Raw genomic sequence first — 26521 nt, forward strand, 5'->3', positions numbered from 1 at the left:
TTTGGGTCAGTTTTGCCTTTTCCTAGAGATTTCATTATATATAATAACAGTTTTACTGTGTTTATTGCTTCTGACTTTACAATGTTACAACTAAGATATCTGGAAATAGCCTGGAAAAGCTCACTTTAGTATTCAGTGAGCCCTATAAAAGGTTAAAACAGCAGTGTATTTGATGAAAATTTCCATGACAAAGCAAGACTTTTAACTGAATGATTCATGTTGCATTTACTGTGTGCATAAATCATAAATGACTCTGTTCGACATGGAGTCTTTTAGTCAGTCAGTGCTCTTTTTATTTTAAATTTCCTTTTTTTAAAGTCATCTTCTTTATTTTATATAGTTTTTTTCCACTTTTCTAAAACAAAATCATACAAATCTGATTACGCATTCCTATAAAAAAGGACAACAAAAATAATTACAGTTCAAATGTTTTTAATTGTAACAAAATAACACAAACTTAATATCAAATGAACAGTGGACATTTTACAATAGTTCCTGAGTTGTTACACAAATCATCGACACTAATGTCTGAAATGACACACTGTTGTTACTGACAGGCTCAACACTGCAGATACACACTGAAGAGTAAATACTGTAAATGGAGCTCCAATCGACACTCTGCTGCAGTATTTACAATAAGGTATGGAGTGTAATGCATAAAAGATTTAAAGAAAAAAAAACAACCTGTATGTATTTATGTACATTTATCACGGAGTCAAACTTGGGCAATATGTCCAATACTCACAAAATAATTAGTAAAGCACAAAAGGTCACTTATACACAGAAAACAGCACTCTAAAGAAATCATACTTCACCACCTTTATAGTACACATTTGCAGCATAGTGGTATATATAGTATTCAAATGCACTGTTTTATCTGTACTTGTACATATTTGTAATCATTTGTAAATACAGGCTTATGAATTGTGCCTTATGTATCTGAGCTCATCAGCCATTTTCAGTCTACTACTGTACTTATTGCCTGTATGACTACAATATATACAAAGTCCTAACTCTCCTGCATGTGACATAAACAAATATAATGTGTCAGACAAATCAAACAAATCCTGTAAAACAACATCAATGCACATAGTAAAAAGTTTAAGAGTTATAAAAAGGAATTTGCCCCACCCCCCAAAAAAAAGAAATTGTGAAAAGAACTAACTTCTGTGGTGACACCGCAGGCCGAATGTCAAACGTCACAGTAGCTTTGAAATGGGTTTTCAAAATCATGAGACGAAACGAATTGAACACTAAGAGAGGGGAAATAAAATTCTGTGGCTTTATAAAAACATGAAACGGCACCAAATAAATTATATTCAAATACTTTGGCAAGTTGTTTGCGTTGACTTCGATGTGCATCAGAGAATAATGTGCCATGTTACACTTCAAACTGTTCATTGTAGCAAGTTAACCTTGACTGTGTTTTGTCTTTTCTTTTGTTGCATCTTTTCCTGCATGTCAGCGGTCAAATGATGAATGACGACTTGTGGCGGAAGTGACCCTGTCAAAAACAAGACGGGAAGGTTGAGTACAAATGGCACTTTTTGTCAAAAAACTAAGGAAAGCGTGTTTACCTCGTCGTCATCAACATAGTCAAAAACATTGCTCTGTGCTGGCCAGTTATAGCTGGAAAAGAAAAGAAATACAGAGTAAAATACAAAATTCCACAATCAGAATAAAGATATGAGTAAAAATCTTCACGTTGTGCTCACTTATTTTCGCTGTGGCCCTTTTTGGGGGTGCACGCCCGTTTACAGCCCTGATAAGTGCACACGCTCACAACAAGGAGGGCGGTCACCACGGCACACACCTTCAGGAAGATCCCCAGGATGTCAACGTCGTCTGCAACGGGAAGAAAAAGTGAGCGGCCTGAAAAACACAAGTGCCTTAAATCTGGTGATAATTATGATGATTGTCCCCCGACATTGTGGTTTACATTGTGTGAAAAGGCTTTTTCTTCCCAGTCTGTAAATATCTAAGAAAAGACTCACTATGTTGCTGGAGTTTGGGGGAAGACAGGTCTGATGAAGAATCTTGAAAGAATTCTTTCTTGGTAAATATTTCAACTCATTCCGAACAACAATTTCAAGTACCACAAACAGCTGCTCCACCGTTGTGTTCCTCTTCCACTGTTTGTCACCTGCATGTAAATACGACGCTCAAAGTAAAGCGTTCCAGCGAGAGAAGACTGGGCTTCACGCTGACACGGCCAGCTGAGGGTTTGTTTGTGTCCACTTTGCGCTGAGCTGAGGAGACTCACAAGTTCTCTCTCTGCTGCCACTTATTTTCAAAGTGGGCAGACGAGGGCACGGTGAGCTTGGCCTTCAAATGGCTGGAGTCATGGGAATGCTGCTGCTTTGGGGAGTAATGACCAAAAGAAATTCTGTCTTGTTTGCTTTTTTGGGGAGAGAATTGTTGAGTTGTTTTGTGCTTTTTGCTTTTCAAAGCAAGTTTAGAAATGACACATGACTTAAAGAAGTTTGGTGTGCAGGAGTTTTCTGTTGTTTGTTCTTTCCTGTAAGTGTGAATGTTTGTATTAGGGTCTGAACACTGACAGTGCATAGGACCCTATTAAAAACCATAGTTATTATTTTGATTGTGTTTCCAGGTCGCAATGTTTAGATCAAATCTTCCCACTGTAACGTATTAAACCTGCTAGAATGCAGCGTGCCAACCATCCAGGGTTCATCCTTCCTCATCCGTTCATTTAATGTCTATACCACAGTGCATGTGCGTGTACGTCACTCACAGACTTCCATTGATTGTGGCAGACACTGTGCGTGTCCTGCGTCATTCTTGGCCTGGCAGTAATACTCCCCGGCATCCTCCTTCCTCACCCTCCGAAATTTCTAGAGAGACATTTAAAGAAAACCTTTTAGTGCTTCGACACAGCTGGACTGAAAAATACTGAAAGACGTGTGAGGAAGTAAACTGGATCGTATAAATCTCATATGCGCACGATAAACCGTTGTTTTTAATGCCGTCACATTATTGGCACGCTAGACTTTGACCTGGTTAGTATGTGTTTTGATGGAAACCAGAAACATTCTTAACATGATCCCTCCGTTATAATAAATACTGCACCGGCTAGTTTTTAAGCCAGGCATTCATGCTGCTATTAGTCATGTAACTGTGAATGTTTCATCCAGATTAAGCCTCACATTTACATTAGATAAGCTATTGATGCTTAAGAGTCTTATCCATAAATAGAACAGCGAAGCAGGCTGAGGAGACGCTGATTTCTAGTTAGTAATAATACATTCTGACTGCTTCCAAGCCTCCAGCGATAATTACTACAGAAAACAAGCAAGAAACACTGTGAGGAAGCGTTCCTCACCAGACCGCCAGTGTCGGGATTGATGCTGAAGGAGGAGTTGGCGAACTTGGGGCTGTTCTTGGGGTCCTGGGGAAGCTCTTCGTTGTTGTGGAACCAGCGGTACTGAGGAGGCGGAAAGCCCTCGTTCTCCAGGCAGCGCAGCTCTGTTGACGTACCGACCGTGACGGCGTCTGGCACGCTGCATCGCGGCACAACAGGTTTCACTGCACACACACACACACACACACACACACACACACACACACACACACACACACACACACACACACACACACACACACACACACACACACACACACACACACACACACACACACACACACACACACACACACACACACACACACACACATATGAGCCCGTAACAGAGCTTCCATAACCCGACACTGACAATCAACGACAAATCCTAAATCCTGTCTTATTATTCATTTTATGACAAAGAGGTAACTCAAATCAACCGTGAATATGAACTAGTAATGACTAGATCAGGGATGCGGTAACAAAGCAAAAAGTCTGCTTCTCCCACCTCTAACTGCAAGACTAATAAGGATCTCATCAAAGTCCCTTTGATCATCGATGGCGGCCACCTCGCAGCGGTACTCTGCAGTGTCTGATCGAGTGGTGTTGAAGATCAGGATGTTGGCTGGCTCTCTGAGTTGAGCTCTGTGCTCCAAGTCCCCTTCAGAAAGAGGGAGAGGAAAAAAAAAAAAAAAACACCTTACAATTGCTCATTCAAACACACTGCATGACTCCACTGTTAGAAAACAGCACTCAGAGCCAAGTTTCTTCAAGGTAGCATTCATTCAGCTCAGCTTTGAGTCCGGAGACGCTGCGGTCTGCTGCTGGATGGGTGTTTTGTTTGAAAAAAAAAAAAAAAAAGAGACTTTCCAAGAGGTTTACCTGCTATCTTGTTTTGGAAGTACACATAACTGGGGACGCCATTTTTAATCTTTTTCCACTCAATCCGCGGGTTGTTTGTGGAGATGGACTCTATTAAACAGGTCAGTTCGATGGCTGTGGGAAAACAACAACAACAAAAATAAAAGACCAAAATGCACGAGAGCAGCAGCGAGTTTGTATCAGGAACGTAAAGGTATTTTAGGTAAATAGGTTGGAGGGATTTTCCAGCAACTTACGCTCAAACTCATTTGCCCACACAATCTTGTCCGTAGTCCGGAGGATTACTCCAACCGATGATGGAATGTGGCCTGTGGAGGAAGAAGAAGAAAAACAAAAAACACACACCCCCTGATTACACACACACATTTTCATTAGCAGACCTTATCGGACGGGCATGTTGCCTAATAAACCGTGGATTAGAGTGATAAACACGTGGATGGTGAGAGGCCTGGGATCTGATTGAGGGGTGAACATATCTCATTAATTACTTCCCATTTCTATTTAAGAAGACAGACGCTTGGGGCCAAACTTCTGCAGCCTAATGAACATGTGTACCGCCCAGCGAAGGCTTTCCAACTGAACTCACTGCACAAATATTTAATATGACTCCTGATTGGTGGGTACTTAAATAATCATTTGGAACATCAAGAGAGAAAGCAGGTACTTAATATTAAAATCTCTCAATGAAAAGGTTAATAGTGTCTAAATATTCGGTCGGTGACCCATTTTTATGTTCCTGTTGTTTCGGCTTTAATCCAGCACAATGCATTGGAAATGAAACCTCAACTGAGGATTTGGTGTTGGCTTTCAGCTTTTTGTTTGAGGGTGTTTGTACACAGTATCAGGAGAACCCCGCAGTGCAAAAAAGACAACAACAAACAAACAGCTAAAGCAGCCGAGGAACATTTTTTAAAACCGATTTGACTAAGAAACAAGACACATTTGAAGATTACAGTCAAATGTTAGAAATATCACAGCAGAAATACTTTTCTTTGCCTTTTCGAGATTTTCACTTCATACTGGCTGATTTTAATGTGCATTCATGTTACAGTGACACAGATTACGCCGGTGGGTGTCAAGCACATTTTAGTTCAGGGGGTACAAACAGACCAAATTCATCTTGAGTAGACCAGTGCCGTATAACCTTGCTTTAAACTTAATCTTTAATGCTTTTTTTTGTTGTTGTGGTGCAGAGTAAACAAGACGAAACTGTCTACATTTGTGCAAAACCAAAACGATATTACAGAAAATGACTACAGTCTCAACATGAAGCCAATTTTAATAATAACAAGCAATGAGGTAGAGAGCTTTCACGGCAGTATCACTGACATCTCAACTCGGGTCTCAGTGTTGTGTTCCATCCACTACTCTTCAGAAAAATGGCTTAAAATCTGTATTTTCTTTGAAATGTTACCATTTGCTTGGTGTTTTGGCCGGTTTTGGCCCACAGACATCATGTGTGACACCTGCTACTGCAGAGTGACATGTTAGATTTAAATACACAGTGCAGATGAGAAAAAGGTCCCTTTTCAAAATGATGTCTCACACATAGGGAACCATGATCATATTCTTACTGCCTCTACATTCTTCATAAATGGCCTCATTCAAGAGAAATATTTGTGCATCTAAAGACAGAAACAGTCTACAGAAATGTCCTTTTGACTTATACGAGACTTACAAGTTGAATTTGTATTCCTTCTCAAGCATTTGTACACAATAAACCTTACAGCTTGACAATCTGCCTTCAAGATGGCCAATAATCCAGTTACAGGACAGACAGCTTCCATTTCTTCTCACTTTCACATCATTCATTTGCTCGAATGTGCTCGTTCAGCATTTACTCACTGGAAGAAGATGGAGGGCTTAGTGAAGGAGTACGTAGTGTATCCACTTCCCCAGCACTGCAGTTTGAAAGTCATACACCGTGAGAGATTAAAACAGATCTTTTTTTTAATTTATTTTGTCAGCTTTAGTGCTTTAGTGGCGCGTCTCTGCAAAACGTGACGCTGATTCATTCTGGCGTTTATGAAATAAATTATTTATCAAAATCCCTAAACAAATCAAATCACAAGTACAAAAATAACTGAACAGGGGGGACTGCGCTTACATTTGGACCACATTTAATCAACCATCTTGGTTCCCCTCTGGCACAAACACAACACATGAGATGTACTTATTTTAACTTCCATGCACGGCTGAACTGCTTAAAGCGATCACTGCTATTTTGTAAATGTCAGATTCTAATGGCAAGAGGCAGAATTCACAAGTTTGGTTTAAATTTGGACCAGCAGAATGGAAGTTTGAGCGAGATTTACAAGAGAAGAGCATATTGTGCAACAACAAATTAAAAGAATGGGTCAATTACTGCTCAGTACGTACAGATAATTCATGTGGCTGCTTTAAAATGATAATTACGTCTCTGCCTGCTGCTGGTACCCTACACTCAACCATTTGTTGTCTAAATGCAGTAATTGTTGGGTGTACATGCAACTAACAGCACCCATGCTGAGTAATGAAAGCGTTCTTGCTCTCTGGTGGGGGCAGCATGAATCGCTTCGAACGAAGGCTGAAATGAGACAATAATAATCATGTGAGCGTGATTCTGAACACGAGAGGACGGCCCTCCTGCTCGCCCCGGGGCAACGTGCACTCTCGCTCCCAGTATCCGTGTTAGCACACGGGTGACGTACAGTGTGACTGGGACTCCGCATCGGCCTGGAAAAGATGAGAACATGGGCCCTGCCAACGTATACGCTCATACATACAAGAGCGGCTGCGTACAATGATGGGGTCCGGCTCTCAGGTCTCAGCTTCCGTCTCCGTTGCTGACTTTCCCACCCTGTTCATCATCAGGGGGCTATTTTTACCCCGGCTGTGACTGGACATCCTGAGAGACACGCGGAGAGGTCGTCCAGCAAGCGCCGAGCGTATGCACGTACTGGGACTGAAAAAACCCCTCCAGATCTGAACGTGTTTCTTTTACAGCTAAATCAGCTTGAAGAGAAGCTCCAGGGAGCTCTGGAACAAATTAAAACGTGAGGCTCTTAAATTAACAATATTAAATGATCATATCTGCTACAATCACACTGCATCGTGTAACAAACCCAAAAACAACAGAATTCACAGATTGCTACACAACCTCGTGTGTGGGGGAAAACGCTTAAGATTTGTTGGATTCCATCTGTTTTCACAAGTATTACCAAACGGGCCTTGGAGACAACCTTTGCAGCATGTCACCTCCCCTCATGTCCTTTTGGCCAAAAACAAACTGACAAAAAAAAAATAAAAAATGTTGTCCTGTTATGCATGTTACACAATAACTGATGCCGTGGTTAAACTTTCCAATGGACACCACAAGGATACTGCGTTTACCAAAATGTGAAATGAGTGCACAGATTCCACATCCGGCCACAGCACTGACACCAGAGACTCGTCAGGTCTCCCCCAAAACAAAACAAAATGTAGGCCGTGGGAAAGAGTAATGGCGGTCAATTAACAAGACAATGTGAAACAAATCACTAATAGGAGCTGTGGAATAAAAGCATTTAGACAACAATGCACACACACCCCTCCCCCATGACACAATGTAGGCTGAAGACAAGACAATATTCCTGAAATATGAAAATAATCTTAGCATTTGCTGGAAAGCAAAACACAGGCTCGTTCTTAATCCCTCTGTTGTCATGATGCACATTATAAAGTGGGACTAGAGGCCGTTCTGAGAGGGAACCGCGTTTAAATAGCCACATTCGGCAATCCTCTTATGCGCTAAATATGAAAAGAGCCCCCCATCCCCGTCCCTGCAACAAAAGTTGTTGATCCAGTGCATCTATAAAAAGCCTTTTCCCAGACATTCCAGTGCAGTCGCTGCAGATATGCTGACGGCAGAGGATGGGGCAAAGGACCGGGGGGGATTCACAGCATACTGGCGTGACTATGTAAGAGCAACTGATCACAGCAGCAGATAACATGGAGGCTGCTGTGTTGTCACAAGAAGGGACGTTACAAAAAAAAGCACGTGAGGTGTGTAAAAGCACTTAAGGTTTGGAGACGAGTGAAGAAACATCTCTGTAAGATCAATTATTTGAATGAAGTCAGCTTTCACACAATGTCATGAGGAATTCTGGAGGAGATCACAAATTTTCCAAGACGCTCAAATATGTGATATGTGAAGCAAAAAACCTTCATAAAACCCTCATTTGGTGGAGAACAAGAGGTCACGGATTAAACAAATGAACAGCAAACACTCTGCAGTTCCTGCCTCTTAAATGAAGAGATTTGTTGCTTTTCTTTGTCGGATATGATTGTATACTGTATGTATTCGTGCTTTGAAAGGAGCTTTGAAATAAACAATCCCAACAGATTTATTCACTCTGCGAGAAATCAAAGAGGGGATTTTTTTTCCCATTAACTGCAAAAAAATAAATAAATCCAAACCCAAGAATAATCATCAACATCGATTACTTTAATTAGGAGAAGCTGACGTGCAGAAACACTACTGTTCCCACCTCGAAATGGATTAAGAGCTACATAAAATTTTTTTTCTCATTTATAGTCTTTATTCAAAGCTCAGACAGACAAACACTCGGTCAGAACTTACAGTATTAACTTTAGTCTAGGAAGTTACATTTCTTCTCTCCGGCATCTGGCCAAAGCTTCGCAGTGCGAAGAGCATAAGAGATGAGGCGCTGTCTGTCAGTCTCTTGTCACTTGATTCACGCTTGCTGAGTGTCAGGGTCAAAAGATCAGCACTTACTGATGCAGTCCAGCACTCTGCCAGGACGTGTGCACCAGGAGGAATACAGTGTACCTCCAGAGATCAGCTCCATCACATAAGCAACTTATTCACTTATTACTTGATGAGCAGGAATGAGAATTAAAACTGAAATCAAACTGGTTAATAGTCAAACTACGAGAAGCATTTCACTTCAATATCATTTTGTCTTTTAGACAAGTGGAAAGTAAAACCCCAAACATACACATCTAGTGGGTTTTAACAGTCATTCGGAGTGTAGATTTGATCAAAAGTCTTGATACATGAGATGCATAACTGCAACCGGATGCTTTTCAAATCAGTGTTGGATGAATAAAAAGTCCAACTATATTTTGCTTTTGTCACATGTCGGCTCTCAATCCAGCTGAAACACATTAAACATCCACATCTAGATGTTTTTAAGGTGAATGAAGGTCAGTCAGAAGTAATACAGGACACCAGCTGGTCCATCACCGGAAAAGAGATACAGAACTTCAACATTTGAAGAAGAAGAAAAAACATTCACAATTAAAATGAGTGAAAAATGAAAAATGAGATGAGTGAAGGACAGTAATACCTTACACAGGCTGTTCATTAAAGTGTAGATTTCACAGAGAAATATAACTTTAAAAGGCTGCATATTAAACATATGGTTTAACATACAGCAGGTGTATGCTAAATTGGATATTTTGCTTCATTCTCTGGAAAGAAATACACAAAAGAAGCTCATCTTAGGAGGTTTTAAGATCAGTGAAGGCCAGTCAGAACTAATCCAGGACTCATGCGGGTCATTTGGAGTTCAGATGTGTCTACATATGACAGTATATTTTAAAGGCACTGAGCACATCCATGCTGTCCAGTGCTGCTCCTGCAGGCCTGTGATCTCTGATACCCACAGGTCTCTTGCCATGTGGCTGCCTTTGCCCTCCCTTTTAACACTAAACCACCATCTGCTCGGGTTCAAACCCGGAATTTCCTTCAGGAAATAGTAATACGTGAGAGGTAATAAAAACGCAGGTCAGCTAATATCGATCCACGGCTGCAGATTTTTTTTATCTTTTTTATTTTTTTACAGCTTTAACGTTAGCCGTTTAAAAACGCAGTGGATGCTCCGACAACTCCCGTCCTTTTGACCGTTGCTGTAACCTCTGCTGCTGTCGGGTCGGAAACGTCCACTCAACAAAGTGTCCGCTCGGACAGTGTTGAATAAGATGAAAATAAGCTGCTTTTTTTTTTTTTTTTTTTTTTTTTGGGACATATTTTGAGCGTCGAGCTAACGTCTGGTTGGAGGCTAACAGCAGAGACAGCTCCGTCTCCTCTAAAACTGCCCCCGTCCGTCTCCGCTAAACCTCCACCGGGGAAAAGAGAGGGGGAAAGAACTCACCCAGGCTGCTGTAGAGAGCAAAACACGCCACGAGTCTCGCCATCGCCATCTTGCAGCCGTATGGTTTGTGGTTCTCCAGCCGCACACACTCAGCACCTCTCAGAGGTAAGAGGATGGGGGCAGAAGGAGAGAGACTGCTGGATGTTGCCATCGACGAGTTTCCATAGCTACGAGAGCGCGAGCGAGGGAGGGCGGGAGGAGGGGGGAGGGGGTAGGGGGCTCGGGACGCTGTCTGACAAGCGGGGGGCGGGGCCTAATGCCGCCTCCTCCTCACCCTACACCTTCTAGTGTTCAAGCACAATAAAATGTGAATTAAAGCTTTATTTTACAGCTGACAACTGGGAAAGTTCCCACTTTGGAAAGTCCAATTTCACAGATACAAAACACTCAGTGTGCAACACAAACCGCCTCCTGCGGTGTGCTGCCTTAAGGCCCTGTTTACACAACAACGAAGGAAAAAGCGCTTCAAGAACAGCTTTGTTCCTGTTACCATCACTGAACCGAATAAGACCCATTGCACTTTATCGTATTTATCCATTTTCAGCTCTATTTTTTATCGTGGCTCTTCATTGAATGTTCTTATCCTGGTTTATGTTAGTGACTGCTTTTTGTCTCTAAGGTTTTACTGTGTTGTTATTGTGGTTTCTCTTATTATTCACTGGTGAATAGAGGAATATTGAGCACTTGTCTTGTCATTGCCATGTAATTGGGGCCTTAGTGTGCAGGAAAGAAAGGAGCCAACAAGGAGATGAAATAAACCTTGCATGATGGTTGTTAATGCTCTCACCTCATAGGGTTCAAAGGTCGTGGGTTCAACTCCCATCCTTTTTGTGTGGAGCTTGTATGTTCATCCTGTTTGTGTCTTCTTCTTCTTCTTCCTCTTCTGTTGGGTTTAATGGCAGTTTGCATCCATAAAGTTGCATTACCGCATCTACTGGTTCTCTCTATAGTTTACCACTGCTCTTGTCATCCCTGATGACTCTTTCCCTTCTTCTTCTTCACTTGGGTTCAACGGCAGTTGGCATCTGTGAAGTTGCACTACCGCCATCTGCTGCTTCCAGCTAGTCCATACCATTCCCAACGCTCAAAAAGAAAGAAAGGAAGAAAGCCTCCCACAGATCAGAGGGAAATTCTTGCAACATTGCATAGTAATAAATAGAATAGTAATTAAAATATTAATATGGTAGGATAAAGTTAAACAAGTAATATTATATATTATTATATACAAGGAAAAAGCAGTGAATGATATTTGCATAGAAGAATGGATTTACAGGGACGAGTGTGTGTGGTTGTCTGTCTGACCTGTCCAGGGTGTATCCTGCCCTCACCCTGGTAAGCTGGGATCAGGGTCGCAGGATTAAATGGTATAGAACAGGGGTTTTCAACCAGTCTTACCCTAAGACCCACATTTTTCCATGCTCATTAGGTTGCAAACCACTTTTTTTTTATTCAAACAACAAAATGTATTTTTCAAACACACAGCATCATCTATATATATATATGTGTGTGTGCGTGCGTGCGTGCGTGTGTGCGTGCGTGTGTGCGTGTGTGTGCGCGTGTGCGTGTGCGTGTGTGCGTGTGTGCGTGTGTGTGTGTGGCAGAAGACATTAAAATAGACAATATTTCTTAAATACACTTCATATTGTATGGTGTATGGTGTCTATACATTTATGAGCATGCATGTATAAAGGAAACTATAATTTCACAAGATTTTCTCGTTTCATGTTTTCTTGCTTGTATGTTTATTTCATATTTGAAATGAATATGTCAGTAGATTACCTGTGGGCTCACCACCTGCAGGAAGGTTCTTCATCGGTGCAATGTGATCTGGGTGACGGTGCTCAGACTGCCACCAACGCAACCCGGAAACGGATAAGCGTGAGAAAATGGATGGATGGATGTAAGTAGATCAATCAAACACATTATATGGCATTCATAAGTTACATGATCTGTTAGAAAGTTTAAAAACTAAAAATCTTACGTTTTCATTCAATTGCATACGTTTTCTGTTTCTGAATACTTCAGTCCTACAGGATTGCAAGAATGGGAGAAGATATATCTCTCCTCAGTAGCTGTCTGACATACAGAAACTGATATGTTAGACTTCAACACGAGGCCCTGTTCCCTCTTACCACCTCTTTGCATGTTTGACTCTGCAACAGCTTTTTTTCTCCTGAGCAACAGACCCGTATCCTCCCTCATGATTTCACCTCCTCTTCCTCACCTACGATGCAACAGTGAAGAAATCCTGCCACTCTGTGCACACAGAGTGTCCACGGAATGATGAAAAATTCAGTCCTGGATGAGGAATGTTGATCATTTAATTATTGACATGCATTCAAGTTAAAGTGTGTATGGGTGTTTTGGGGTTGGGTTGTGTGAGTTGTTGGGGTTGGGTTGTGTGAGTTGTTGGATTTGGAGGGAGGCAGCAGGAGAACAACACTGAACTTCGACATAATTCGAATAAGAATTAGGGTTTAGGCCACAATATACAATTAAGAATGTATTTCTGAATTAGTCTACGCACACATAAAGGTGTTTGCGAGGCAACGTTATGACTGCCTGTAAGACTTGACTGAGGGATTTGTCTGCATTAACACCCACTATAAGGAGATCAGAGGAGGAGATGCGGCCTCCACATCATGTGATTCTCAGCACCCGAAATCAACTAATTATCTTTTTTAAGCCAACTCTTTTAATTGGCATTACCAAAATCTATTAAATCACTGATAATGAGAAATTAAATAAACATTATCCTAATGTGTTTTTCCAGGGACATAGAAACCCCTGAACATAATTTAATTTACTCTCTTAACTTCTATTTATATAAATATTTCCATTTCCATTAAAATATTATTGTTATTATTCCAGTGGTCATGTGGGAGGGGGAAACAGACGCTTGGGTTTTTACCCTAAATAAACAGCAGGTGGCAGTGTGAAACCAGAAATCATTAAATAAATGATAGAGGATAGTCAAGTAGTATTATGTATGTATGTATGTATGTATGTATGTATGTATGTATGTATGTATGTATGTATGTATGTATGTATGTATGTATGTATGTATGTATGTATTGAACTTTTGGTATCTATCTATCTATCTATCTATCTATCTATCTATCTATCTATCTATCTATCTATCTATCTATCTATCTATCTATCTATCTATCTATCTATCTATCTATCTATTTATTCAAATCCACCTCAATTTAATCTCAACAAGAGTTTGACTGCTACGGAAACAAAAGCAAAAGGTACCTTGGTCATATTTGTTTTGAATTAGGAGACACTGTACATTTGAGCAAAACTGAATGAAACTACATAGAAGTTGTTGTTCATTTAATGCCACCCCCTTTGCAGATTTAATTGCCCCCTTGTGTGCTTGACAATCATCTGTTTAGCTTTTTGTTGCAGCTCAGGCAAACCAGGATATTGTCATTCTTTCACAGGTTTGTAAGGGTTTGTTGTCCAACGAATTCTTTTGTAAATGAAAGTTAACTCCTGGTTGGGTATGTTTCAGAATAGAATACAAATCAGCAGATCATGTATCAATAATAGTGTAATCAGACAATATAGGAAACAAACACCTAATATTTCCATTAACAGAGAGTCAGTTGAAGATTAATATGTTTCCTCTTCATGCTGAAAATACTCAAGTTCATAGAAAATCACTCTTCCATCATCACAATGTGACAGTGAGTCATATCACAGTATAATTCATTGGCACCTGCATGTATGTAGCTGCGGTATGGGACGGTGACGGTGTTTGCTTGTACCAACATTTGCACACAGAATATTTTTAAAGTTCTAAATAAAGCATTGCTGTTGTCTCAGAATTTAATATCCAGTCGTCTCTCCAACCTCAAGCCCACGAGCCCTCTTCCTGCGAGCTTGACGGACAGCTACAAAGCTATTTAAGGTGTTGGAATAAGCACAGGATATTAAAGCGTATCAGCAGGCAACATTATTCAGTGAATTGGATCAGTAAATTTATTTTACATAAAAAAAGATTAGAAGACTCAGATGCCGCAGGTGGAATAAATGAAAAAACAAAGTTTACCCTTTGTACTATTTTTCCTTTGGATTCATTTGCTGTTTAATGGGAAACAGTTGCTGGGTTTTATCTCTGCTATTTGCACACAGACTGTTTTTTTTTTATCAAATAACAAAACAAAATTGAACATTCATATTTTTTATTAACCTTTTAAACTCAAGAATATTTACATATACACTAACAAGATGCAAATTTATTCTGAAGTCAATACAACAGCTCTGCTTTTACAAAGGTCATTATGTCCAGGATATTAATTATATGTTCACTTTTAGGTTGTAGGTTTCACTTGTGATAAATTGGACTGTGTTTTATTGAGAAGCGTTTTTATTTTCATACATTTCTGGCCACATTCATTAAACATTCATGAGTGAGGCAGAATATTAAAAACATGAGGAAACATCAAAACTCTCAATAAGTTGGTAATCCAATCAGAGAGCTTATTAAGTGGGTGTTAGTAGATCAGCTTCTTGTGTTTGTGCAAAAAGTCTGCATGTGTTTCCTTTTCTGAATCAGGACCAATCCAGCTGGTTTCCTGCGTTAGTCCAAAAAACGTGTTTCAGGATAATAGATGACTCTAAATTGGTTGTAGGTGTGATTGTGAGTCTGTGTGAGATGGTCTGTCTATCTTTGTTTGCCCTGTGATGCCCTGTAACAGAATACAATACAATACAATACAATACAATACAATACAATAGCAATGTTTGATTAATCCTATTGGAAGAATGAGAAAAGAAGACCTTTATTTATCCTAATTTACAATTTGGTGGCCAAGAGTGGCGTATTAAAAAGAGCAAGCTAGAGATTATATACAGTGACAGGCGTGCAGTAATAGTAACAGTATGAGTCGTTGCTGCGGAGGTAGTTTAAGCAGTATTGTACATAGAAAACAGTAGGTATATTAAAGCAGCAATTAAAACAGTAGGATGAACAGCAGGATATATATACAGAGTGGTAATATTGCACAGTGTAAATTAAAGGTAAACGTGAGTGTCTAAGTAAGAATTCTTTAAAAACATCTTTTAAAATGATCCAGGTTGTACAGAGTCTTTCCCCTTTGTCAGTCAGGTTCCGCTCAAGTTGGATAAAGCTTTATGGGTAATGGATAGATGAGTCAGCGAGGACCAAATGAACACACTGTGACTTAAAAAAGATTCACAATGTATCTCAATGCAATTTAAAGTGTTTAACATCAAATCACTAGTATGTATTTAATGTATCTAAATAAATGATTTCTAAATAAATAAAACATAATTATAAAATCAATTACGAATAAATCAAATAAATCAAATTCTGAATACATTAAAATGAATACACAAATATATAAAATGAATATAAAATTAATTATGTAAGTACGTAAGTAAGTATTCGTAGATGTGAATGTGAGTGTGTATGAGTGTGTCTCTCTGGCCTGTGATGGATTAGTGACCCAGCCGGGTGTGACCCCGCCCCCACCTGTAGTCCGTTGCGATCGACTCCAGCGCCCCACGCGACCCCGAGTTGGATCAAACCTTACAGGAGAAGGATGGTTGTCTTAACCCTGTAATGAAGTGGTGAACTGGCCCGAGTGCACTTCACTTCATGTTAGCTGGGATGTGAGCAGACTTCTTCAGTGACAGATGAGGACTGCTCAGATAATATGAGCCACATTGTACAAATTTAACATCATGTTTTAAACATCTGCTAAGTCTGTCTATGTGACATGTACCTGTTGGAACTGTTACACATCGTGAGGACCTGAGAGTATTCCTATATGTGTCCAGTACACCTACAAATAGATGAATGTCTAACAATGTGTGTTTGAATAACATGATAAATAGTTTTACACTCTACTTGTTTATATTGATCCTGTATTGAGTTCCTGTAGCCTCTGGGGAGGAACGAGTAAAGTACACATACATCTGGATAGAGTACTTGTTATAGTATTTTACAAACTGATAGTTTCTATTCACCCAGTTGCTACAGTTCCACAAGGAAACAAAATTACACAAATGCACTGTTTTTTTGTTTGTTTGCTTTTTTCTCTCTTTTTTTCCACTTTTTACCATTTTTTCCCTTTTACATATTTTTTCTCTTTTTGTCTTTTCTTCAAGAGCTTCAGGGTCAGCTGTGTGTCAAGTACCTGACTTTCTGCACATCACTATAAATGATACACAGCTTGAATACTTAACAGTGCTCCATGTCTTAAGTGATTGAGGGAAATACTCATGTATTCTATATTCTGGCTGTACATTGGTCATAACTGTCTCACTTTCTTTGATGGATTTTCTTATCTCTAAGTAACCTTCTGCGGAAGTCAAAAACCTGCTCTTTGAAGATTCTCATGAAGCCCCCGACTCTCCTCCTCACAGCTATTATTAGTGTGCATCATGAAGTGAGACGTCTCCTCCTCCTCCTCCTCCTCCTCCTCCTCCTCCTCCTCCCAATATTGCTGCTGCTGCTTATTGTTCTTCCGCTAACGCTGTAATGTAAATATGCATAAGTACGGGCTCTGCGTTCAAAACCACGGTGACTCCTCGGGATGCGTCTGCAGCTTTGGCTCCTCGATTTACATTTCTGTTCCTGTTGCAGACTGCCGCTGACACACATTCGGCTGCAGCTTTCATTAAAAATCTGCTGGCCGAAGAGTCTGCGGGACTCCTCAGGACGGGACTTCAGATAAGGAGGCGGCTCAAATTCCCACACCTCAGATGGAAAAAGCTAATGCATGGAGAAAGCAGGGGCGGCTGAGCGAGGAGACAGGAGGGGCTTAGATGTGTGCATTAACGTGGGATTCAGGTTTACGTATGAGCAGGACCTCCATCTTTTTTTTCTCTTACCGCATGATGTAACTAATGACTAAAATACATGATTTCTAGTTAACTTCAAGGCCTCAAAGCAAACTGACCTACATACGTCTCATCATTAACCTGAAGTTTTAATTGAAGTGTTTTCAACGTGGAGCTAAAAACTTTTTGAAGAACACTCAACGTACTTTTCACTATATCACCAAATTCCGGTTTTAGCGCTTATTTGTTTTTTCATTTGATTGCTTTGTTGTTGGAAATTCCCACCCATCCTATCTTCGGAAAGTGTGAGAGTTCTACAATGTGTGTGAGTTCTAAAATTGAAGTATCCTTGATGGGAATGGTCGATGTCCAAAGGAATGCCCTATGAAGGGGTTAATTCCAAATGTAATTTATGCTCTTCATTTATATCATTATGCGCCACAAAGTCCAAAAGTTGAATTCATATTCAAATATTTGTGTCATTTTTCTGTTCAATAAGAATCATATCAATATCTTATGCAGGTAGATTGAATGAAATCCCTGCAATTGACAATGTGACGAAATACAATTAAAAATAATACTTTTTAAATTTCAGTACTTCACTTGTCATTGAGTGCAACATTTCTATGGCTTCATATGTAAACGACTGATCTGGATAATGATGGATAATGGTGAATGAAAGTGATTTCACGCTTCTCATAAACATCCACAATGTGGACACAATTCTGAAGATACAGTGGATGCTTTTGCTTTTTGAACACTTACATTTTGCTTTGTTGTATATTATAACATTCTTGTTAAACTCTGGTTTGCGTCACATCATTGATTCATTCATTCAAACTAAAATCTGTTTACTGCTTTCTGATTACCTCGGTAAGAACCATACTTCTCTGGTCGTCTGAAGCATTTTCACATTGTATAAATGATCAGAGACAGCTTCAAATCTGCAATAATGCTAAAAACCGGGGTTTACCCTCAGCAGCTCTTGCAGTATTAATAATTCAGAGACAGACTGTAGTGATCAGCCGGCTGAATCAGGAGCTCTGTGGAGAGCTTCTGTATTGGATATAATGAGATGAACTTTCTCCAAGTTATTGTGGAAAGTGGAAAAAAAAACAAAAAAAGCCCATAAACAATAACAGACTGTAAATCTCCCCGTCTCCCCTCGGCCTCGGCAGCCTGAACTCCTTCTCTCGGAGAAGATGAGACACGCAGTCAGCAGCGGTTTCTTCACAGTGAAGTTCATCACTTCCAGAGAGGCTAAATGACGCCGTGATGCTGCACAGATCAAGAGGCAGGAATTAGCAGCCGCTTGCATCTGCAGCCCTTGTAGCACCACTGCGGTATTTATAGATTTCACAAGTGAGCAGAAAGACAGTGTGATGCAGGAGAAAAAGGATGTTTAGAGGCTCATTGATTTCAGTTTGATGAGGAGCGCAGGCGTCCGCGTTTGTGGCTCTAACTTCCAAACGGTGAAAATGCTTTTATTTTTATTTCTGTATTTTTGGCACTTGTGTTGTGTAAAAACCAAGTGTCTTGATTAGACACTTAAATTCACAAGAGCATACACCTGTAAAGGTACCCGTAACCATGGTAACCATGAATTACCACTTGATGAAAGTGTTTTGTTCTAACAGTCGTGTTAAGAATCCCATGCAGGGAAGATACAGTATATCATCGATTGACCATAATATTATGACCAAGTGTAACAGCCCTGACCTGTTCATGGTGTGATATCGCACATCTAATATGTCAGCATCAGATACTGGAGATTGTGAGGCGGCATCTCAATGGATTGGTTTGTCCAGTATATCCCACCGATGCTTGATTACATTGAAATCTGTGAAAATTTAAAGGCAAACTACCAGACCTTTCGTTATTCAAAACCTTAATGAGTCATTTTTGTTTTGCTGAATGACGCGTCACCCTGCTGAAGGAGGTCACGACGTGGAGCTTGATATATCCCATCCACTACCAGATGCAAGGAGAAAGAGAAAAAGGAATCAGAGGTTATGGCTAACCAAAGTAAAAGGCCCATTTCAGAAATAGAAAACGGTGCTTCACTCCTTCTATATTCACCCCACAGATTCAGCGTTTGGGCGGCTTGTCCTCAGACTCCACTGATGACCACCGAACATGACAAGTGATTCTCATCTAAGGGGAACTGCGGAGAATCAAAGTGACTTTGAGGCCCAAAGCTCCGCTTCCAAACACAATGCATGTGTCATTCACATCTGCTGCTTCACAGAGATTCAGTCATCTCCCAGCCCTGGTATTAGAGGGTTTACTCAACATTTAATCTTCTGCTTTCATTTCAGTTTTATAAAGTAACGGTCTCTAGTGGGGAAAAAAGTGACTGAAATTGTAAATTCTTTACAACCTTGTGTTTAGTTTGTTTTGCCTTATTTTGTGTTTTCATGTTCTTTCAGACTGCACCTCCCTCGTGACTGATTCCCTTCTTGTTCTGTGTGCTCGTGGTTCCTACTGTTCATGTGGTATTTTTGTTATAATTTCTGGGTGTTTTCCTGTTTTGTTTTATGCTCTTTCATCTTGCTGTTTTTCGATAAACTCCCCTTTCCATTATCTCTATACCTTTCTGTTCAGTATTTATACCTTATTTTGCACCTTTTTATCTTACTCACCACAAACTCTTTAAGGTCTTTACGTTCTTTGCAAGAACAGAGAGGAGGACATAATTATTTTCTCATGACAGGAGTTCTGCACTTGTTCTTTGTTCTTGTAACATCAATAAACCAACACATCACTGGTGGAGCCAGTTGTGGTGGTCCTGACTTGCAAATCAGTTGCCTTACCTGGGCATCAGGACGAAAGATGAATCGATTAGAAAATAATCAATATTTCTGTGTATGAAAAGATCCTTATTATATATATGACTTTGTAATATAAGGACAATAGTGTGTATCATTTCTCTGTCCTCTTTAATATTATCATACATGGAAAATAGGAATGTTCCCACTGTATTTAAATCCGTCATTCCTGGACTTTTCCATTGTGAGTGTGAGACATTACACCACTCAATACAGCTGCAATTGTGCACCGACATTGGAATTATCATTTGTTTTTGGTGCATTATGTGATAAACCAGATTAAGTGAAAAGAATCAAACTTCATCAGGATTGAGTTCTTTATCTGAATTCTATGACAGACTAAATCCTTTGTTTGGGATGAAGAAAGTTCTTAAAGTCACCCAAATCAGGTAGTAAGGTCCCGAGACACCTGGTGGCTCCCCCTGGTGGTCTCCACAGCAGCTCCTTTGGGTTAAATGCAGAGGACAAATTCAACTGTCAAATCATGGAATTATCCCCAGCGAGCTACAATAAACCAGCGGCATTTCTGTTTTTTTTTTGTTTTGAAACACCAGAGGGAGGACGCAGAGAAGACACCCCCCATTCATTAACGAAAATTGTCAAAACTTCTAAAAAACAACACTAAGCCCCAATAACAGCACATTTCACACAGTTAAAGAATAAGTCAATCTCTGAAATCACAAATACTACGTATTCCGTTGTTTTGTGATGGACTGGCAACCTGCCTTCAGTCAGAGTCAGCAGTTGGAGTTTTATACAACGTTAGATGGATGGATGATATACTGAATGGAATGTATATCTACTTCACACACAAAAAAAGATCCTGTATGTTTACAGTCTTCACAGAATTTCCCTAAAAGTTGTTCCTTATGTCTTCAAATATCATCAATCATTCTTCCAAAGGTTTTTTTTTTTTTTTTAATCAATTTGTGTTCTTACATAGATGTGATTAAAAACTGATCTGTGTGAAATTATGAGGTTTTAAGATAGGATTTATGTTGCATCATTCATTATTCTCCAAAATGTTTCTCTTAATGAATGCTTTAAGCATATAAATTTCATCTTCTTTTTTTTAATCCTACAATGCAGCCTCCACATCCCATGGTTTTGATTTTATTTTTCAATATTCTTAGTCACTCCACATTAATCTCCTCAAGTACAGCAGGGTCTATTTGAATGCCTAGTTTTGTAACACCAACTAATCATTTGTGACATTTGTGAAGCGAGAATCGGATAATTCTGTGTGTCATTTTTGCCTAAAAAGGCATGACTGTTTTTGAATAGTTGCCTGCTTCTTTTAACTTATTCAGTGTGATATAATGGGCAAATTATGTCAACTCTAAAATCCCAAATCAAAGCTGAATGGTTTGTACCACAGCAGCTAATCTAAAGGTATAAAGTGTATTATCACATACAGTGTAGAAACTAGATGTTTCCATTATGTGCTGTATCTGATGATATTCTGTAGGGAAACAAAATATGGATAATCAATAATTATGAATCATGTGCAAATTATTCACTGACGAATCACTTGACAAATTGAGATTCTTACAAAGCTTTAATTTGTCTTTAATTACATAAAAAATTGACAAAAACTAAAGCGATATTAGCTTTACTCTACACACAGTGGCTGAGAAGCAGTGCTGGTCTCTTGTGTAAAACACTGCTGACCACTACTGGCCAAAAGTATGAATGATGCTCCGACGGAGTGTAAAAGTGGAAGGACATGCAGAGCATATGAAACACCATAAACAGACATGCAGCAGAACATCTGTTCGGCAGCCGGCGCGCTGGATGTCTTGTTTGGTTGCCGGCAGGTTAGTGAGCTGCAGGCTGACTGACTGATGCTGGATGGGGCCCTCAGAGTACACACCCATATGTCTCTGTCACTGAAGCATCCCAGTCTGTAGGAGCATCCTGGCCTTTGCATACAGCCACAGATGTACAGATTTTTAACTACATGGAAATAAAGGAGCAGTGCAAGATTTTTACGGGATTTTCAACGAGCGTTGAGGATTAGGGAGGCTTAAAGCACATTCTTTTTTTAGGTTTTGATTCTCGTGCTTTAGCCAAAGTAAAGAAGTCACAGTCATGAGCATCAGGAAGTTGATCGCTCACAATGGTGACAGATGGAGATGATCCCACAGGACTGTGACCCTAAAAATATCCAAGTGTGCTCTACTCAAGGACAAATATCTATAAATCTTTCATCCCCCGTTTTTTTTCTGGAAAAGCACATGACAGACCAAAAGAACAAGTAACTCAACATTTATTAGATAATATGAATCCTCTGTTGCTCTCTGCTCAAAACAAAACAAAGCTATAACCTGAGACACACAAATAAAATAATATAACAACACGTCATTAAGCCCATAAAAATCCCTATCAAGCAAAAGTACAGACACTGTATTCACAACATGAATTCAGGCATCAAAACCAAATATTCTACTGCAGTACGATTCGTCTGATGTATTAAATGATCAGATCAGCAGCACTGATGCGTCAGTATTTGGCTGCAGTATGTGGGCGAGGAAGAGCTGGCTTTCTCCAGTGGCTGTCAACCTCAGGGTCAAGCCTCTCTAAAGGGTCAGAAGCCAAAATCTGAAGGTCTGGAGAGGATTGCTGGAGAAGAAAACACTCATACAGTTTTTCTTATGATCTCATTTTTGTTGTTGTTGTTGTTGAGTATTGCTTACTGAGACCTGAAACAGTTCCTTTAGTAAAACTTTGTACTGTGGGGGGGACTCATTATTGGGATATCCTTCATCTGATCAATGACAGGCTGTTCCGAGTACAAACAACTGCCGCAGTTAAGGAGAAATCTTATTAATCAATCCTTTAACAAGGGATATAAGAGTTTTCCTCAGTGTGTAATCCTTCTGGGCGGCTCCACTGCTCCCTGCTGCAATTTATGTGTAGAAACATTTCATCTTCCCCTTCCTGCCCTTCAGTAGCAGCCGTGCAGTCTTCCCTAACAGAGCTGTAAAACTAATAGTATTGGTATTATATAAGAGATTATCCCAACTGTTATCGTCCCTCTGCTCTGGCTTGGAGAAAATCAGATTCACTGTGGAAAAAGAAGAAAGGCAATTGCTCCCGTGGTCTTACAAAGCCAACGCTGCGTGTGTGTGTGTGTGTGTGTGTGTGTGTGTGTGTGTGTGTGTGTGTGTGTGTGTGTGTGTGTGTGTGTTTGTTTGTTAGACAGTGTAAAGAGAGTCACCGAGGCTCAGGCTACTGGAGGCCTACAGTGTGTTCTGGTGTCATGTCAGCACTTGTGTAACTTTAGGTGTGGGTTGGAGGGGGTTCGCTGGTAATATGACCTTGTTCTGCTGCGCTGCACAGTGAGAACCTGCAGGTCTGACGGACGCTCCACCTTCCCGACAGTTTTTGGTCGTTGACAACCATCCGCGGCCCAGTGTGCCTCTTTCTGTGGAGAAGAGCTTGAAATGGCTAAACAAGGACTTTCCTGTATTCACAGCTTTTTTTTTTATGATCAAGATGCATCATTTCTGATATTTAGGTTACAATGCATCACAATGCAAAAGCTCACTCTGCTCTCCATGAGGCACAAGGCCTGTTAGGAGGTTTTCTTTAGCTCCCTACACTAGGTTTCTCACTTATAGCTGCTAATACTGAAACATGCACATGGCACAGTGTGACCTGTCGAGAGAGGAGCAGATGCCGCCGCCTCTATAGAAGCTGCTGTTGATCTACAATCTTCACTTAGAATATTTTAGACCGGAAAGGACAAATTTGTACAATCTGACATCAGCTCATTTAAAGTTGGTCCATCATACTAGAGTATGAAGCTGATTTTATTCTCAAATGAGTCACTTAAACACATGGTTCACCTCTTCGTTTGACTCTTTGGCCTTGTTTAACCATTAACATAAAACACGAGTATCATGTTTGATAGAATATATGTAATTATCCTCCTTTAAAGGCCTTTGATAGGCACAAAACTACAGGATGTTTGATAGGACACGCTCCATAAATACTCCGTAAATATCAATCTCTAATAGATCTAATGACTAGACTTTAGACTTATGACTTTGCTTTATTTATCCCTTGGGATGACTCCATCAGGGAAATTTAAGCACACAGAGGACAACAAAGATAATTTACAGAAAAGGTACAAAAGGTACAAAGTATAATATAAACTCTTAAATAACCTTAACTTAACTAAATATTGAAGTGGCAAAAAGAATAAGACTCCTTGCACAATATAGTACAAAAAATAAAAAATAATATAAATTCTTAACTAACCTTAACTTAACTAGATATAGAAATGGCAAAAAGAGTAAATAAAACTCCTCCCAAAATTTAGTACAGAAAATAATATAAACTCTTAACTAACCTTAACTTAACTAAATATAGAAATGGCAAAAAGAATAAGACTCCTAACAAAATATAAGAGTGAAAGTGGCCGAACGTTAAATTGCACTGTGGTTAGAGACAGAATTATTGCACAAGTATGATCATTTGCAGTGAATAGACAATTAGATATTGCACAGTTTTGCATTATGTTATGTGAGATGTAGGATGGTGAGGTGGATGATAATATGCAAAGATACACAACTACACACCCACGGACAACTCTGAGCTATAAACCACCTGAATGGAGTACCTTGGAGGACTTGTAAACTCTCCAACTTCATTATTAAATAGTGAATTTCTACTCTTTCAGCAATTTCAATGCAGTTTTACACTTTCAAAACAACAGTGACAGCTGCTATGCAAGGTGTCCAACATACAGGGCCAATTCGGGTGTTAGTGGTGAGGAAGATGGGCATCAATCCACCAACTTCGGAATTGGAAGAGACCCTGTTAATTTCAATCAGTTTTTAAAGTTCTGACATACGTAAATCAAAAAACAGAAGTCAAAATTAAGAAACGAAGACTGAAGTTGAACTGACATTTATGTCTTTTGTGGCGTTTTTTTATATTATGTGTCTCATTAAGGAACCACACATTCTGTCACAACCCTGAACACTGAATGTCAACAGTCAAAGAAAAAATCAGATACTTTAAAATCAGTTTGCTGAATGGTTTCAAGAACATAAAGACCATGATGTGAATTAAATGCTATGGCTTTTAATAGCATTGTTTATGCATCATCATATTCATATAAACAAAAACAACAATGTTTTTTAGTATTTACCCTGTTGGAGAGAATGATATTTGTTGGAACTCTGAAAAGCTGCAGTGCATTTAGGGTTCAAAGAAATCCTTGAATGTCTGATTTGTAAGTATGTCGACGTTAATTCATGGCACTATTTATTACCTGATGAAAGGGCACAACTGGACAGATGTGAGAATGTGTTAGATCTATGGGCGCATTTCTACGTTTTCGTATATTTCAGACGGGAATATGACATCCCCCCCCCCCCCCCCCCGACCCTCCTAAAAAGGGAGGGGGGAGACAGACAGTCATGTCGAGACAAAAATGAGCCACAATATTTGAACAAACCGATCCCAGACTGTCCAGCTTTCAGTCCAGCCCTCCCACACTGAAGTACGTTCCCGCTCCAGCCGGTGTGCGCAGCCGGCGGGGTCCTCTGGCTGAGATGTGGGCTGATGTCGAGCAGCCAGAGGCGGCATGGATGCTCTGTGGCCATGCATGTAGAAAACAGAGAGCCTTATCAGCGCTGAGCCATGTGTGCGCAGTGGGCAGCGCGATGGAGCCGCAGCATCCTCCTCTGTGCAGCCGTCGAGGAATGAAGCAGGAGGCGTGCTGGAGGACTGTTGTATGTACCGCCACACCCATCACACACACAGACATGGAGAAAAGGAGCGTTTAATGTCGGCGACAGCGACATGACAACAGCCCAAGGCTGTATGGATGAGTCACAGAGACCCCCACCATAAGAGATACAGTCACCCTGCAGCAGGAAGATCTGGAGGGCGCAAATATTGATATGAGGAGGAATTAAAAAAAAAAAAAAAAGATAAAAGAAAGGCTGAATGGATGCTGATGCACGTGGGGCCACTTTAAGATAGGTGTTTAAATGGATGTGGACACGGCGTCTCTGTCAGTGCGCATGATACTGCGGCTCCACTACTACGGCACGCTCCAACTCACCTTGAATCGGCGCGTCGGGCGCAGCGCGGCGCGGCGCGCACGGCGCGCACGGCCACTGCTCCTCTCCTGTCATTCCCGTGCGTAAGGCGTAAGGAGGACCAATACACGCCCCAAAGCCTCAATCAGCAGCCAATCCACTGACGGCAGAGGCGGACCTGTGGCTGCATTCTCACACTTGGTTTCACTATGCGCTCGTAAAAACGGCTCCGTCTACTACGATCGCGGCGGCGCAGGTGCTCTGTCTCTTCGGGAGAGGATGCGGATGGAAGGACGGGGGAGGGAAGGGAAGAAGGAAAGAGAATAGGATCATGAGCAGGGGCTTCTGCTAGAGAGACCGCGGGAGGTGCAAGGTCGAATATGAGAGATTGGTTGAACGGGGCACTTTGCGTGGTAATAGCTGGTCGGCAATAGTACT

General features: G+C 40.4%; 1 protein-coding gene across 1 annotated transcript; it reads right to left on the minus strand.

Annotated features, from left to right (window-relative positions):
• Positions 1–416: 416 nt before the first annotated feature.
• jam3a (junctional adhesion molecule 3a) lies at positions 417–10557 on the minus strand. Its single transcript, XM_080459027.1, has 9 exons — positions 10378–10557; positions 4477–4548; positions 4241–4354; positions 3867–4019; positions 3341–3543; positions 2753–2852; positions 1716–1845; positions 1578–1629; positions 417–1504 (listed from the first exon to the last, which is right to left on the minus strand). The coding sequence occupies exons 1-9, from the start codon at positions 10526–10528 to the stop codon at positions 1469–1471; spliced, it is 1011 nt and encodes a 336-aa protein (XP_080315153.1). The 5' UTR covers positions 10529–10557; the 3' UTR covers positions 417–1468.
• Between the last annotated feature and the right edge of the window lie 15964 nt (positions 10558–26521).

Source organism: Lipophrys pholis, assembly GCF_963383615.2.
Source record: "Lipophrys pholis genome assembly, chromosome: 3".
Lineage (NCBI taxonomy): Eukaryota > Metazoa > Chordata > Actinopteri > Blenniiformes > Blenniidae > Lipophrys > Lipophrys pholis.